At 51.8% G+C, this 16,268-nt stretch overlaps 1 protein-coding gene across 22 annotated transcripts in view; it reads right to left on the bottom strand.

Moving 5' to 3' along the window:
- GRB10 (growth factor receptor bound protein 10) overlaps nt 1-16,268 on the bottom strand; it is a 160,258-nt gene that overhangs the window by 74,485 nt on the left and 69,505 nt on the right. For 17 of the 22 annotated variants that reach the window (XR_014814226.1, XR_014814228.1, XM_084974058.1 and 14 more), the window contains 1 exon segment: nt 11,730-11,820. The exons of the other annotated variants lie outside the window; for them this stretch is intronic. Coding sequence is in view for 12 of the 17 variants with exons in the window: in XM_084974058.1 (XP_084830184.1) it covers nt 11,730-11,820 (91 nt within the window). In the remaining 5 variants the exon portion in view is untranslated. 22 annotated transcript variants of the gene reach the window in all.

Here is a 16,268-nt window from a genome sequence, read left to right on the forward strand (position 1 = left end):
CGTACCGGGCGATTCCAGGAAAGGGCGCCTCTCCCAGAGGCACGAGGCCCGGGAGAGGCCGCTGTCTTTCCAGGATGTGCACGGACAGTGGGCTGAACGGAAAAGACGGGGCGTCTGGGATGGGGCAGGCGGGGCCGGGAGGGCTGAGATCTGCTCCTCTGGCATCTGCTGAGCAGGACCCCGGGGGCTTCGGTCTGTGAACAAAGGTTCCTGGGACTCAGCTGGCTTCTCGCTGAATCCAGCTCACTGAGTCGGGCCAGGGAATAAACAGAGTCGGGGGCTTACGAGTCATCTCATGATGACGGCTTGTCAACCCAGAGAAAGAACAGCACACTCTAAGGGGCAGCCTCCGAATCACGCCCCAGGCGAAGGAAGACTCAGGAGCATCTCTCGGAATTCGGGTCTTGATGCGGACCCGAATTCTGGTGGGACCAGCACAGAGGGAGGTTGCGCACTCGGGACTCGTGAGAGAGGGGGTTGATTTTGCCACTCTCTCTGCACATGGCACTGCATGTGCTCATGAGGACGGCACAGCCGCTGCCATTTCTTGAGCAGCTACGAAGCACCAGATCTTACGCCAGGCACACCTTGCAGCTCGAGTGCTTCCTAATCTTCCTACCCAACCAGCCACGTAGGCATTTTTAAGGTTTCAGATGAAGAAGCCGAGGCAGAGGGTCACTCAGCCACCACGATGGAGCGGGGAGTTCGTCCAGCTCCAGGGTGGACACACTGCTTCCCTGGGACGTTGTGACTTTAATTTTTTTCAGTGTTTTTGCTCACTAAGCTTGGAGTTTTCATTTCATTTTCTTTTCTTCTTTTTTTTTTTTTTTGGCCACACCTGAGGCATGCAGAAGTTCCTGGGCTAGGGATCGAACCTGTGCCCCAGCAGCGACCGAAGCCACTGCCGTGACAGCCCTGGATCCTTAACCACTGTGCCCCCGGTACACATAACTCTTTGTCATTAACCTTGAGTTTCTAGAGGCTGAGCCTGGACGTTCTCTCATCTTTGCCTCCCCGCCTAATTTCACAGCCTGCACACGACAGGCGGCCAGTCCGCGTTAGCTGAGTATATGGAAAGCGGAGGCATCAGCCTCTTTAAATCATCTGTAGAATTTTCCAGAAGGTCAGACAGCCAGGCAGGGCCCCAAACTCTCTGGAAGCTGCTGAGCTCCCAGTCTGTTAGTTTCCTGGAAAAAGGCCCACCAAGCAGATCACACCCAGGCCACCAGGTAAATACACGCCAGACGTCTACACCCCACACGGCTGGCGGACTGTTCCAGGCTCAGGGGTCTCCTGCAGGAAGCATCCCCCAGCAGGTGAGACCCAAGCCGCAGGAGCCCACCTGGCCCCTGAGGTCACAGGAGTGAAAGAAGGATCTGACTGTCTCTACCCAGGATGTTCAGCCAACGGGAAACTTCGAGCCTCGGTGTCCTTGCCCTTCTGTGGTAGGGCTGGCCCTGTCACTTCTCCACGCAGCCAGGGACACCGCCCCGCACGGCACACCACCCCACACGCGTCGCATCACCGCTGTCCCCTGCGCTCCGGCGGGACGTCGTGCAGTCAAAGTCGGACCCTTCTGGGTACCAGCAGCTTCAGGTGATATGGGATCACTCTCTTTAACCTCTGACGCTGCCCGCAGACCACGGGACAGGAGGAGCGGGCTTCAGTGGCATGCTGGGGGCTGCCCTGGGGAGGGGTCCATTTCCAGCTGGAACTGCACGCCTTCCAAGCCTGTACTCACTGCTCGCGGCTGCAAGCTCACCCTTGGCAGAGCCTGACTCAGAATTCCACTGACAAGTATTCGCCGTCAGCTGTGTCCAGTGTACTGCAGCTGGTCAGAGGGTGACCCATAAAGGGGGGGGGACAGGACAGGCACGGCTGAATGTGGCATCTCATGCCATCCCCACCCACAGCCATGACTCATTATATCCATTCCGCAGGTTAGAAAGGCAGGGCTCAGAGAGGTTAAAACACACAGGGATCAGAGAGGTTAAAACACACAGCCAGTGTCACACAGCTGTTAGCAAAGGCTAGATTCTCCCCTGGTTTGGCTAAAAAGCCAATACTCTCTTAATTCTCTCCAAAGACTAAAACAAAACCAAATCAATCAATAAATAAGAGCCCTGATCTCAAGGAACACAGAACTAAACTGCAAGGAGAGATGTGTATCTGCTGTACCAAAAACAAGCAAAGTGATGAGTTTAGGGGACAAGTAAAAGCCACAGGAGGAGCCCCCGAGGAAGCTCTGATTCAAAGGGTGCAGGAAGGAGAGGCGGGCACCCGGGAAGGCCCTCGAGTTGGGCATCCGAGTGGGGACCCCAGGAAGGAGCAGGCTGTGAACACAGAGAAGAGGTGACCGCGTCACAGCGGGCACTGCCCAGGGACGGAGGACAACAGTAAATAGCTGGTTCCAGAAAAGCAAGCATCCTGCGCAGTCCGCCCAGTGGCAGCAGAAGCCGGAAGGGCGAGCGAGGCCTAGCCGCCCGGGTCCCTGAGTCTCACAGCTGCAGCTGCCAACTCGTCCTGCAACCACAGAAGGACTCAAAAGTGCCAGAAGGGAAACTCCGGCCACCACCCAGGGCGGAGCCAGGCGGGCGATCAGTGAGAAAACTCAGAGAAACTGGCACCCCTGAGAGCCGCCCCACAGCTTCAAGGGCAGCGCCGGCCACCTTGCGACAATGCAGAAATGCAGCTGGCCTTGCGCCTGCACCTGGGGGCCCTACGCCGAGACCCCAAACAGGGAGCATTCGTCATGCAAACGTGCCTTTAGCCATGTGCCACACAAGCGGCTGGAGCTCCCTGGGATTAATTTTCAAAATCTATCGAAAAGATCCCTCCATCTCTGAGATGGAGGGATCAACAACCTGAGCCCCCATCTCCTCCAGTCCCCCCCCCAAAAAAAAGGTCGGGACTCATAAAAGTCTCCCTTGGTCTGAAGGAGGCCCGGGGCTGAGCGGTGGGGTTGCCCGCCCCCCGGCACGTCCTCAGGGAGCAGCAGGGGGCAGCGGCAGCCTCCAGGCTCCCGGCTCCAGACCTGCGCCCAAGTGTCTAATCCCAAGGAGAGGCCTGCTCCTCCGGGGCTCTCCCAAAGGGTCTGCTAGTTATGTACCCGCAGGGCCTGCTCACAGGGAAGGAGCTGAGATCCCGGGGGCCCTCCTGGAGGGGGATTAGGTCACAGGGGGTGTTTAATATGAGCTCCTATTAGCCGTGTTCACACAAGCGACACCGTAACCCGGCGGAGTTACTTCCTAGAGCCGCAGCCCCAAGGTCAGAGGGCTACCGAGCCTCACTGGAAATCCTGCCATCTCCCTTTGGGGACCGAGTTTAAAACTCTATCAGAAAAATAGCACATTCCAAAAAGATATTTACCTGGAATGGCTGGTTAACTGCAGTTTAAAAAAATAAAATAATTTAGGTGAAGGGTAACATCGGGGAAGAAAGACATTAGACTTCGGGAGACAGGGTATCCTGGTTTCCTGCCTAAGGGCAAAATCTAAAGATACTCACTCACCACAGATCTTAATAATGAAGGAGCCAGGAGTTCCCTGGTAGCCTAGCAGTTAAGGAGTCTGCATTGTCATTGCTGTGGCTTGGGTTCAATCCTTGGCCGGGAACTTCCACTTGCCGTGGGCATGGACCAAAACAAAGAAGGAATGGTGTCAGCGTTGTGCCCTGCCACTTCTAAAAGGGGTTTATACCCCCTGGATGAAAAGGTCCGTGTGTGTGTGTGTGTGTGTGTGTGTGTGTGTGTGTGTGTGTGTGCATACGATGAGTGTAACATCACAGATACTCTCAGGTATCACACAGGAAACAGTCAACTGGGTGAGGGGCCGCCAATGAGCCAGGAGGCAAGCTTGGTCCAAAAACCCCAGAGGAAGCCGCGTGGGCCTCTCGGTTGACTTCCATGCCCTCTCATGTACCATCCCTCCGCCAGATGCTCCTGACACCTCGCCAAGGGGACCAGAGCCCCCACACCCTCCCACGTGGGAGGTAGAGGCAGGAACTCAGGACCCTTGTGGAGCCCACAAGTGTATCAGTGACATGGTGTTTCACACTGCGTTACCCAAGTATCTCTAAGACACAGATGTGGACAGCAGAACCTTCCAGATACTCAGACGTGGCCTCTGCCTCCAGGAAAGGCATCAGCTCAGAAGAAAGGGGAAGAACCCGATTCCCAAGGTAGCAGGTGGTTTTTGCGTACAGATAGGTACAGATGGGGGCTGGCTGTTTCCCTCCCTTATCCCAAAATGTGAAGCGGGGGGCTGGTGGCCTCGCTGTTGACGATCCAGCGTTGTCACTGCTGTGGCTCAGGTGGCTGCTGTGATGCAGGTTCAGTCCCTGGCCTGGGGAACTTCCGTACGCCACAGGTGTGGGCCAGAAAAAACCCCACAAAAAAACAAAAATGCGAAGGTGCGGCGACTTGGCTTGATTCCAATTTCGACCCCGCGTGACCTCTCCGGGACTTCTGGGCAAGTCCTGAGCCGCTCTGCCTGGGCTCCCCACCCGTGGCTTTTTGACTAAATGAAAAACCAGGACCTGCAGGAGGATTTTCAGCATAGGACCCCGAGGTACCCCGTCCGCATCGTCATCACGCATTTTCACAGTAATCACGCACGGGGGTGTCTACGGACAAAGAGTCTAAACCACGAGGTGGCGACGCACAGGCCCCACCGTCACAGCGCAGGAGAGGAGAGGCCGCCAGCCCCAAACCCGCCACCCCGCCTCCGGCGACAGCAGAGCAGCTCCCCGAAGGGGAGGGACCAAGACAAAACCCTCTCGGGGGGCTTCCCACCACCTCTGGGAAACAACACTCTTTTCTAATTTTGGTCTTTTCTACTTGGCACAGACGGTTCAAGGAGATACTGGGTTTTCCAAAACTACCTCATTTCACATCTGTTTTCTTCCACTTGCACTGTTCCTCGAAGAAAACTAAAAAAAGCATCCCACCAAACGTAGTTCTGCACATTCAAACTGATACCAATAATCAAAACCTTTGGCCTAAAGAAACCAAGAGGGAGCTGCGATCGTGGCTCAGTGGTAACGAATCTGACTAGCATCCATGAGGACGTGGGTACGATGCCCGGCCCTGCTCAGTGGGCAAAGGACCCGGCGTGGCTGTGAGCTGTGGTGTAGGTCGCAGACACGGCTCAGATCCTGAATTTCTGTGGCTGTGGTGTAGACCGGCAGCTACAGCTCCGATTCAACCCCTAGCCTGGGAACCTCCACATGCCGCGGGTGCGGCCCTCGAAAGAAAAAGAAAAAGAGAAAAGCAAAGAAAAGGAAGGGAAAGAAGGAAAGCAAGAGAAGCAGCCAAAGCAGCAAAGAGCCGTGGCCGTGCAGGGGGGACGAGCCCACTGGAGGCCCAGAGCCTGGAAGACACACCTCAGTTCAGGGAGTCAAGTGCTGAATTTCAGAGTCTCCTCAGAGTCACAGACAGACCGAGTTTCCAAGATTCCCGGCCCCAGGGGTCATGGGCAATCTTCTGAACACATCTCAGGAGGCTTTGTGCAGTGCACACACAGCCCTGGCCCCAAGGAGAACACAGCCCACGGACAGTGACTTTCCAGCGCGGATTTCAAACCACCCCGCTCCTTGGGGCATCTCTGCTCTGCAGACGCTGCTGGGAGACAGAGCTGGACCAGCTTCCGCGCTAAGCAAGAACGATCAGACACAAGTGAAACTGAGAAAAGGCCTCACTTCCAAAACCCACATTTCTCTGAAAGCACGCATTGCAGAAATACTGTCAAGAAAAAGCTAAATATAAAATTCCCATACTGTTAAGCAAGTCTAAGTATACACCCAGAGGAGCTGAAAGCAGAGGCTGGAACAGGTATTTGCACACCCACGTTCATGGCAGCGTTATTCACAACTGCCACAAGGAGGAGGCAAAGCAAAGGCAGGCTGACAGACAAGAGGTACACAAAGTATCACTCAGCTACAGAGACGGCGACATCCTGACGCATAAGGAACCCTGCCATGCTAAGCCGGCCACCAAGGGACGATGCTGGATGAGGTCACTCACACGAGGTGCCCAGCAAAGGCAAAGTCACCAGGACAGAGTAGAACAGAGGCTACAAGCAGTGTCGGGGGATGACTTCTTAGCAGGTACAGAGCGTTTGGGGTGATGATTTTTAAACATTTTTTCTTTCTTTTTTTTTTCTTTTTATGGCCACATCTGCAGCACAAGGAAGTCTCCAGGCTAGGGATGGAATCAGAGCTGCAGCTGTAGCCTACGCCAGTCATGGCAACCCTGGACCCAAGCTGAAGCTTCGATCTACTCTGCGGCTTTCGGCAATGCTGAATCCTTAACCCACCAAGTGAGGCCAGGGATCGAACTCACATCCTTACAGAGACAATGTCAGATTCTTAATCCGCTGAGCCGCAGTGGGAACTCCTGATAATTTTTTAAAAATTAGATAGTGGGGACATTTGCACAACACTGGGAAGGTAAAGAATGCCACTGAAATGTACACTTAAAAATGGTTTAAAATGGTAAATTTTATATTAGGTATACTTCACTCCAATAAAAAGTATTTTTTAAATATTGTCGAGAGAAATTCCATTAAAAAACCACCCGCAGCAAGGAAGATGCATGCCTCCTGCAGCATGCCGCTTGGGAATGTCCGAAGCATCTTTGCACCTGTCACACAAAAATAAGCTGCTTACACTAGGAATGAGCTATCAGAAACAAGAGTAGTTAATCCTCTTTGCCAGAGAGAAGGAACAGGTCAAGGAAAGTCACAGCAAACCCTTTACTCTAAACATCAAGTCCCTTGCAAAGGACCAGCCAACCCTAAATTAAACACATCACGGACACCTAAGGCCTCGGGTCGGAGCACCTGTTAGAGGAAGACACAGCTCTCTGACTTTGCCAAGTGCTGTCATGTGTCCCAAGGCATCTTGTCAAGAAGAAGCCGTGTGGTGAGCTGGCTGGGAGATGGACAAAGGGAACGCTGAGGGAGGCAGGAGGGCCCAGCACAGTGAACTGCAGAGTCCCACAGGCTGTGCAGACGCAGCCCTGGAGGGGGCAGAGCCACCCCACCCAGCACTGCCGGACAGAGGGCTGCAAACCCCGGCCTGCTTCCAGGGACACGCAGGGCTGCGAGGGTGCGGAAGGAGCACCGAGCAAGGGGCCCCTGGATGCACTTGAAAGGGCCACCTGCCTTGCTGCTCCGCACCACAGACCTCAGAGCAAAGCTCCCTCCAGCCCCAGCGCAGGCCGCTCCCACAGCTGCCACGTGAAAGGAGCATCCAACGTCAGACACAAACACGGCTCACTGTCCATTCCCACACAGTGCCCGCTGGGCTTCGGGCCGGCTTTTCTATTGGAGAGTTTCTCTTAGGCATAGGATTTTTTAAAGTAAGCTGAGGATACTCACACACTGCAAATATTTTCCCCCGGTTGAGGCTGCCTCTCAGGGTTTCAGACGCTGTCAGGTTTGCACGCAGTCTGCTTACAGTGTCCTCACACATCGTTTTTCCCTTATGGTGGTGCTAAATCTTAGTTTCATAGTTCCTTCTCAGAGTTCCCGCTGGGGCACAGCCAGTTAAGCCTCTAACTGCAGCAGCTCAGGTTGCTGCAGAGGCACGGGTCCAATCCCCAGTCTGCTGCAATGAATTGCAAGGATGTGATTCAATCCCTAGCCCAGGAACTTGCATATGCCAGAAGTGTGGCCATTTAAAAAAAAAAAAAAAAAAAAAAAAAAGGAGTTCCCGTCGTGGCGCAGTGGTTAATGAATCCGACTAGGAACCATGAGGTTGCGGGTTCGGTCCCTGCCCTTGCTCAGTGGGTTAATGATCCGGCGTTGCCATGAGCTGTGGTGTAGGTTGCAGATGCGGCTCGGATCCTGCGCTGCTGTGGCTCTGGCGTAGGCCGGTGGCTACGGCTCCGATTCGACCCATAGCCTGGGAACCTCCACATTCCACGGGAGTGGCCCAAAGAAATAGCAGAAAGACCAAAAAAAAAAAAGTTCCTTTTCAGCCTGTGGGTATAAAGAGTCTCACTACCCATTAATTCTTATGAATGGAAAAAAAGCAGAAACATTTGTCTTCCACTTAGTGATTAACTGAACTGAAACTGATGACTGTGGATGGTGCACAGGAGGGAGGATCCAGTGGCCCCCACCCCCCGACGCCCCAGCCTCAGAGCCCCGCCACGACTTCTCCGTGTCGCCCTGAGTTTCTGCAACTGTGTGGGGCTCTGCATGGGACATCCGTCTGTCCTTGAATCAACTGTGACGCCCACAGGAGGCCTCGCTGCCGGCCCTCCCTCCGCCCAGCTCATCTTCAACTCTATCTGGCTGTTCCTGAGTCTTCGCTTGTCCGGAAGTCACACCAAATGCTCTGAAACTTGGTCGCAAGTGCATTAAAGATAAATGTGGGAAGACCTGACCTCTTCACTATCCACGTCTTCTGACTTACCATCCAGGGACAACCCTCCGCGTATTCAGGTCTTTTTTATGTATTTTACTAACGTCTTAGAACTTAGGTAATCTGGTTGAATTTACTCCTAGATACCTTCTAATTTTTTGTTATTATCATAGTGGGACTTCTTGCTGTCTCCCTGGCCACACCCGTGGCATGAGGAAGCTCTGGGACGGGGGGAATCAAAGCCACAGTGGCAACTTGAGCCAGGGCAGTGACAGTGCCCGATCTTTAACCTGCTGAGCCACCAGGGAACTCCTAGACGTGGGATTTCTGTTTGCATGACACTTCCTGTTGTTTTCTGTTACACGGATACTATTAAACTTTATCTGCTGATGTCACTTACCTACCAGTTTGAAAAACCCATTTATTTTAAATGGCTTTTCTATTGGGATAATAACACCATTTGCAAAGAGGCACCACTCTCATTTTTTCCTTTTGGTGTTGGCATGTCTGCTGTTGTGTTTGTTTTACAACCCTGGCAAAGACCTCTAGTGACAGCAGGCCTTCCTGTGTGTCCTCTGACTTTCAGGGACATGATGCTAAGAGCTCCCATCGTGGAGGCCGAGGGCCAAACATCTTTGACAAACAGACTTGGAACAGGTTACAGAGGTTACCGAGGTTTCTTCTCAGTACAGACAGTTCCTGACTTAATGACAGTTCCACTTAGGACTCTTTGACCACAGTGAGAAAGTGATTCGCATTCCGTAGAAACCACACTTGGAATTCTGGATGGCAACCTCTTCCGATGTGGTCCATCCTCTGTCGTGACGCTGGGCCGTGAGCAGGCCGTGGCTCTCAGGCAGGCCCACGTTCGCAGGGGAGACACCCAGCAACCTGAAGCCGTTCTGGACCCAACCACACTGCTTGTCACTTTGGTGTGGCGTTCAATAAAGAACTGAGACAGTCCACACTTCATCATAAAACAGGTTTGTGTTAGATTTTGCCCCCCGGAGGCTCGTGTAACTCTTCTCAAAACCTTTCAGGTGGTCTGGGCTAAGCTACGAGGTTCAGTGAGTCAGGTGCATTAAAAAGCATTTTTGGTTGAATGTTGTCAACTTACAATCAGTTTCTAGGGATGTGGCTGCAGGAAGAGCCGTCCTGCCTCAGGAAGGGTTGGGTTGTTCTGGTTCGTTTTGTGGTGCAAGAGTGGAGAACTGTTTAACTGCTCTCGCTGTCTCTGGTGAGATGATGCTTGTTTTCCCTTTCATCTTTTCATGCGTTAAATGTGTTCAGAGTCCAATGCCCTGAAGAATCCTTGTGTTACTATCATAAACCCAGCCTGGTCAGAGCCTTTGTTTGTTTTGTGTTTTATTTAAGATAAACTGCTAACTTGATTTATTCATGCTTTACACAGACTTTTTGGATGTCAGTTAATACGTGAAATATTTGCCTATATTTGGATTTCCTGACTGTCTTTCACGAAGCTACGAAATATTATAGAATAAGCGGAAGAGCATTTGTCCCTCACCAACCATTTGCATAAAAGAGAAATCAGGTGTCTTTTGAAGGTTCCCTGACGCTCATCTGCAAAACTCTCTGAACCTTTTTAGGAGCCAGTATTGCTCACTAACCCCATTACTTTCAGACTCTTCTTCCTTTATTAAAAGCTGGTCTTTCTCCGGGTCAATATATTTTGTTTTCCTCTTTCAACTCTCCTTTATTTCTTCAGAATTCTCTGCCCAAACTTTTTTTTTCTTTTACAGCTGCACCTGCCGGCCTACCCGCAGCCACAGCAACGCCAGATCTGAGTCACATCTGTGACCTATAACACAGTTCACGGCAACACCGGATCCTTAACCCTCTGAGTGAGGCCAGAGATGAAACCCACATCCCCACAGACACTGTGCCGGGTTCCTAACCTGCTGAGCCACAACGGGAGCTCCTCTACCAAAAACTTTCGAGTGCTGTCTGCACTCACAGGGTTGTATTTGCCATCATGTTACGCAATGTTTAACTCACAAGGAACAGAAGACATATTCTTGGCTTTCTTAGGTAGTTTCTAGGCTATTACTTCTTTCAGATGGGACCCCCCCCCCTTTTCTTTAGATAATTCCTTTCTGAAGATGCAGTTTTAGGTTCACATCTAAACCTAAAGGAAGGGGAGGGAAGCGTGGTGATTTCTCACAGACCCCTCATCCCCCGTGTGCGAAGCTGCCCACCATCACTCTCTAAAAAGGTACATTTTTTTTTAATCAAGATGAAGCAAGAGTGACACATGAGGAGCCTCAGCTTTTACACACAAAACACAAATATTGACACAGTTATGATCAATATTTTAGCTGCGCCGAAGATGCTAAATACATAACCAAGTACATTTTTTCCTAATGCAGCCTCAGGCCATTACCCACTCCTCTCACCCTGACTAGGTAACCACGCGTTTCACTTAACCACGCATTGAACACACAGCCCCAATGTCCGAGTCCCCAAGGTTTCAGCTCGCCTTGTGCAAGTGGCCCCGTGGAGGCGAACGGGCGCCAGCAGGCCCCGCTGTCTGCTTACGGTTCGCAGGCCCACACCCCCTCACCACCTGCTTATCTTGGTTGGAAATACGACTTCTCGGAATTCTTTCGGGGAGGACGGCCAGTAACACCTGGTCCCAGTCTTGGTCAGCTCCCAGGCTTTATTTTCGCTGAATTGCATCCTCTCTCTCCCTCTCGCATTCGGCAATGAAGAAAATTGGGTTATTCTAACTCCCACCAGCTCTAAACCCTACCACGTCTGATACACTCTCAAAGAATCCAAACCACCAGCCCCATGTCCGTTCCCCGTTCCACCTCCTGATCACGCCAGCTCCGTGCAGGTCCCATCCTGCATCTAAGCTTACGTACTGGACCTAAGCTACAACCCTGGTATCCATCTAATACCCTCCCTGCTTCCCCATGGCGAGCCCAGCCGAAATTAGCGAGAAGGAATAGAAGGAATCGCAGCAAGAGAGACGCCAAGGCACATACACACTCAACCAGTTTAAGTGCAAACACAAGAACGCCAAAATCAAGGCGATCCCACTGTGGGGGAGCCCTCGAGATGCCTTTGAGGTGAATCCCAGGATAATTCACTTGAAATCGATTCTGAAGTTTTGCCCACTGAGGCTGTTCATTGAAAGAAACTACACGCAGACAGCGTCACCAAGTAGCTCCCTTTACAGCATCTGCTTTCCTTAAAGGGGAGAGGAAGAGCTACGGTCAGCATCTCCTTACATGAGTGCCAAGAAGAGCTTCTTGGAACACGAAGCCCCGGCGTCACTGCAAAGCAGGAGCGAGTCGGGGCGCCTGTGTCAGGCCGCTCTGCGATGCGGCCCTTACCTTGGTGAGGGGCGAGCCGGTCGGGCTGCGCTGGGAAGCCAGGTCCTGCCAGATCTCGAGGATGGTGAGGGGATGTCTGCTCCACCTGGTCCTGAGGAGACAGGTGCACAGAGGCGCTGGTCAAAAGGAGCACTTCACATCTGTCACATCCACCGCCCCCCCCCAGGCCGGTCTTTTCCTCCCCAATTTCTTCAAATTTACTGACTTTGTAGGTTTGGATGACAGCTGCTGAAAATACACTGTATAAGGAGAGTTAATCATGAAAAGGTACAGCCTGCTTGGCAAGAAAGTTAGAAGAAAGTTACTCCTGTTTTTTGGCCTAAATTGCTTTCCCTGAATAGCAATTCCAACAGAATTATTGTCAACCACAAGACTTAGGCAATGAATACAAATAATTAGCATATTCCATGGAGCGTATGCATTTTTCTATAAAGATTACTGACTCGAGCCCTGAGAGGTCTGTCACCTGTTACGGAAATGCCCTTTTATAACTGTACCCTCCACAAGGCATTGGGAACTCAGTAGCTTTTTTTTTTTTTTTTTCCTTTTTAGGGCCACACCTGCTACATATGGCTAGGGGTTGAATCAGAGCTGTAGCTGCCGCCTACACCACAGCTACAGCAACGTGGGATCCGAGCAACATCTATGACCTATGCAATGCCAGATCCTTAACCCACTGAGTGAAGCCAGGGATCAAACCTGCATCTTCATGAACACTGTGTCAGGTTCTTAACCCACTGAGCCACAACGGCAACTCTTCAGTGGCATTTCTTTAGACATCAGGGTGACAGCAAAACTTTTCAGCCAAAGTGAAAAGAGCAATATTACAACCAGGCCCACAACTCCAAAAAAAAAAAAAAAAAAAAAAACAACCATTTTCATGGGACTAAAATCAAGCCAATGAAAGAGACATTAAAATTTGGAAAAAGAAAACAAGCCTTTAAAATAATTACAGGATTATAGTAAAATATTAGCAGTGATTAATTGGGGTGGAGAAATTCTCTAACAGATTTAAAAAACTTGAAGTTTTTATAATTTTTATCATTTTATAATGTAAAATTTTTCTATTCTATTCTGTTCTGTTCTATTCTAGTCTATTCTATTTGCTCTTTAGGGCCGCACCCACAGAATATGGAGGTTCCCAGGCTAGGCGTTGAATCGGAGCTATAGCTTCCGGCCTACACCACAGCCACAGCAACGCCAGATTCCCAACCCACTGAGCAAGGCCAGAGATCGAACTCGAATCCTCATGGATACTGTTTGGATTCATTTCTACTGCACCACAATGGGAACTCCAAATTTCAGAATTTTAAAATGTAAAAATACAGATTATAATTCTATGCGTATTTTTATAACACACATGTATTACCTCTGTATTAAGAAAGGTTTTAGAACTGCGTCAAAAGTTTAATTTCTGGGAGTTCCAACTGTGACACAGCAGGTTAAGGAACCGGCACTGTCTCTGCGGCAGCTCAGGTGGCTTTTCAGGTGCAGGTTCAACCCCTGGCCTGGCACAGTAGGTTAAGGATCTGCTGTTGCCCCTGCTGTGGTGCAATTCTGCAGCTGCGGCCCGGATCCCGGCCCAGGAACTTCCATCTGCCACGGGTGCAGCAAAAAAGTGAAATTGAAAAGGATGAGTTTTGCATGGGAAATCTACTGCGACTGATAAAAACTGACACACGTGCAGTGGTTGCTGTCAGCAACCTCACCCCCGGGTACCTACTAAGGTAAGTGCCCACTAAAGGTACGTCCACTCTTGATCGCCGAGTACTAATGGGCAGCCCTGGGTGGGAACGCAGGTAGCCGGGCTCCAGGGCCCCCAGGCTGCCCCCCAAGCTGCCCAAAGAGGGTCCAGAAAAGCACATTCACGTCAAGGCCCTTTACCGCCTGAACCCCTCCCAGCAAGGGGCTTCTCCTGCCCAAGCGTGGGAGGGGCGGGTAGACGGGAGGGGGCGGGGGCAGAGGGAGAGGCCCTGCCCATAGAGAGAGTCCAGGAGGACCGGCGCCCCCACATCCCCTTCCTCTAGGAAATCGGGGAAAACCGAACACAGTCTCAGTCCTCTCGGGCACAAGGAAGCGCTTTCTCTCGGATTCGATAATTACAGCTGCGATGCTCGCAAGTTGGGAAAATCGAAACGCTAAAGGAGAGGATGAAGACGCAAACTGGCGGGAACCTCTCCTCTCTCACCGGGAAGCCATCCGATCAGTTTTTGGTCTGTTTAATTTCAGAGGAAAAAACCCACACACCCAGAGCGTGTATGTGTACGTACTGTGTGAATGATTTATGGAGAGTGTCTGTGTCACACTTGAATCACGCGAGGGTTACGGAGGATGCAGATAAGAAACGGAACCATAAACGTGGCAGGTCCCGCAGTATCTTTCTGATATTTTCCATGGCAACAAACAACCCCATCAGCCCTGTCCTGACTCGGGCGTACTCCATCAAGCAGACATGTGACACGGCTTCTTTCATTTACACCCTACTGGCCACACAGAGCAGATGCAAAATGAAAATTAGCCAAAGTTCCGTGAGAGTGGGGTAAGGCCACAGGCTTCTGGACCTGTGATGCACCCTTTATGATGCACAGCTGGACACCCCTGAAATCGTATGGGGAAAAATATGAAATCATATCATTTTGTGTTTTGGGTTTCTTTCCCCGGTTAACATCACAAGACATTATTCTTTTCTTTTCTTTTTTTTTTTTTGGTCTTTTTGCCTTTTCTAGGGCCACTCCTGCAGCATATGGAGGTTCCCAGGCTAGGGGTCCAATCGGAGCTGTAGCCACCGGCCTACACCACAGCCACAGCTATGCAGGATCCGAGCCGTGTCTGTGACCTACACCACAGCTCACGGCAATGCCAGATCCTTAACCCAGTGAGCAAGGCAGGGATCGAACCCACAACCTCATGGTTTCCAGTCGGATTCGTTAACCACTGCGCCATGATGGGAACTCCAACATTATTATTTTCAAACCGTGGTAAATATCGTTTCACGTTCTAAACTACCCTCGGAAACGCCTGCAGTCAGCTGCAGATGTCAGAGAGCGTAAATACATCGGCAAACGCCTCTGGACCTAACATCTGGTCCACACTCCTGATTATTCACTTAGGACCCCAGACCTGGAAGGGCTAGGTCCAAAGTCATATGCTTTTTTTTGTTCTTTTCTTTCCTTCTTTGAGTCAAAAGGACAAGTTCACACTTTTGACCCTTCCACCCGAAATAGAGAACTGCTAACAGCCCAGGCAGCCAGCACTGCGCCAGGTGACCGTTGTAGAATTTTTTCCTGCTAATCCCAGAGGCAGGCGGGGGCCTAATCCTGAGGTTTCTGCAAGCAAATCTTTAACACCAAAGCGAACCACTTCTCCATGTGCCTCTCAGCCCTTTGTCTCTCTCCCTGTGACTCTCCTTGGACAAGCCAGCTGGACTAGAGCAAGAGCTTTATACCAAGGCCTCTGTGAAGGAGCCCCAGACCCAGCTAAGGGTTTGGGGCCCCGGGCTGGACTTGCTGAGTCAGTTGGCTCATCTGTAAAATGGGCTGCAGACCCTGCAGGCCGGCTGGGAGGACGCATGGACAAGGAAGCACAGAACCAGGGCTCGAAGTCAGGGGAGCCCCGGCCTGAGGTCCTTGGTCCCCCAGAGATGTCAGTCTATTTCTTAATTCCTCCAGGATGAGCTCTTTGTTTGCTAAGACACCAAGTGTTTGCTGCAAATGCTTTTCCTACCTTGTGTGAGACGTAATTATGTTTTTGTTTATCAGCATTTAACTCAACGCAATCAAGTTTATTGAACGTTTCGTTTCTACACCACACTTGAGGCATATGGAAGTTTCCAGGCTGGGGGTCAAACTGGAGCTGCAGCTGCCAGCCTCGGCCACAGCCACAGCCACACCAGATCTGAGCTGCATCTGCGACCTACGCCACAGCTGGTGGCTGACTCGAGGTACTCCTTTCCTCTGACAGCCACCTGGGCAGGAAGAGGCGAGGCCGTAAACTGCCCGGCCCATGTGGGCCCCCTGAGCACCCCGGTGCCTGGCCTGGACGCCACTGTTATCTTGTGTTCCCATCTCCGCACACAGGGGCCTGTGGGCCTCGTCGGTGCCGAGACCTGCCCAGGCCTGGGCCAGCTCACCAGGTCCCCACCGTCACTGCCGACCCCCACGCTCGATGTCAGCACACGCGTCCCCTCTCGCTGCTTTGCCGTGAATTCCTCAGCAGCGTCCTCTAAGCCAGCGTGTCCAAGTTGACGTAAATTACTGAAGTGTCTCGTCTGGAAGGCTTCCTTACACTGAACTGCGAGGTTCCTACCCACTCCTAACACGAATGTTGGGGTGGCCCATCTGACTGAAGTCAGACCCACGGGCACTGAGACAGTGTAGACCAAGAAACTGTGCCACCCCACCTATTTCGAGGGCGGGGCCGGGGGGGCGGGGACAGCCGCCCCAAGACGGCGCTCCAGGCGTGTCTGGGATGGCACGAGGCCCTGCGGAGTAACAAGCACCCGGTGTTCCCTGCGCCCAGGCCGGCCTCGGGCCCGGTCAC

This window comes from Sus scrofa, chromosome 9 (genome assembly GCF_054392235.1).
Source record: "Sus scrofa isolate SSC_HxYL_T2T_F1_AM1 chromosome 9, Sscrofa_HxYL_maternal_Yorkshire_Landrace_v2.0, whole genome shotgun sequence".
NCBI classification, from domain to species: Eukaryota; Metazoa; Chordata; class Mammalia; order Artiodactyla; family Suidae; genus Sus; species Sus scrofa.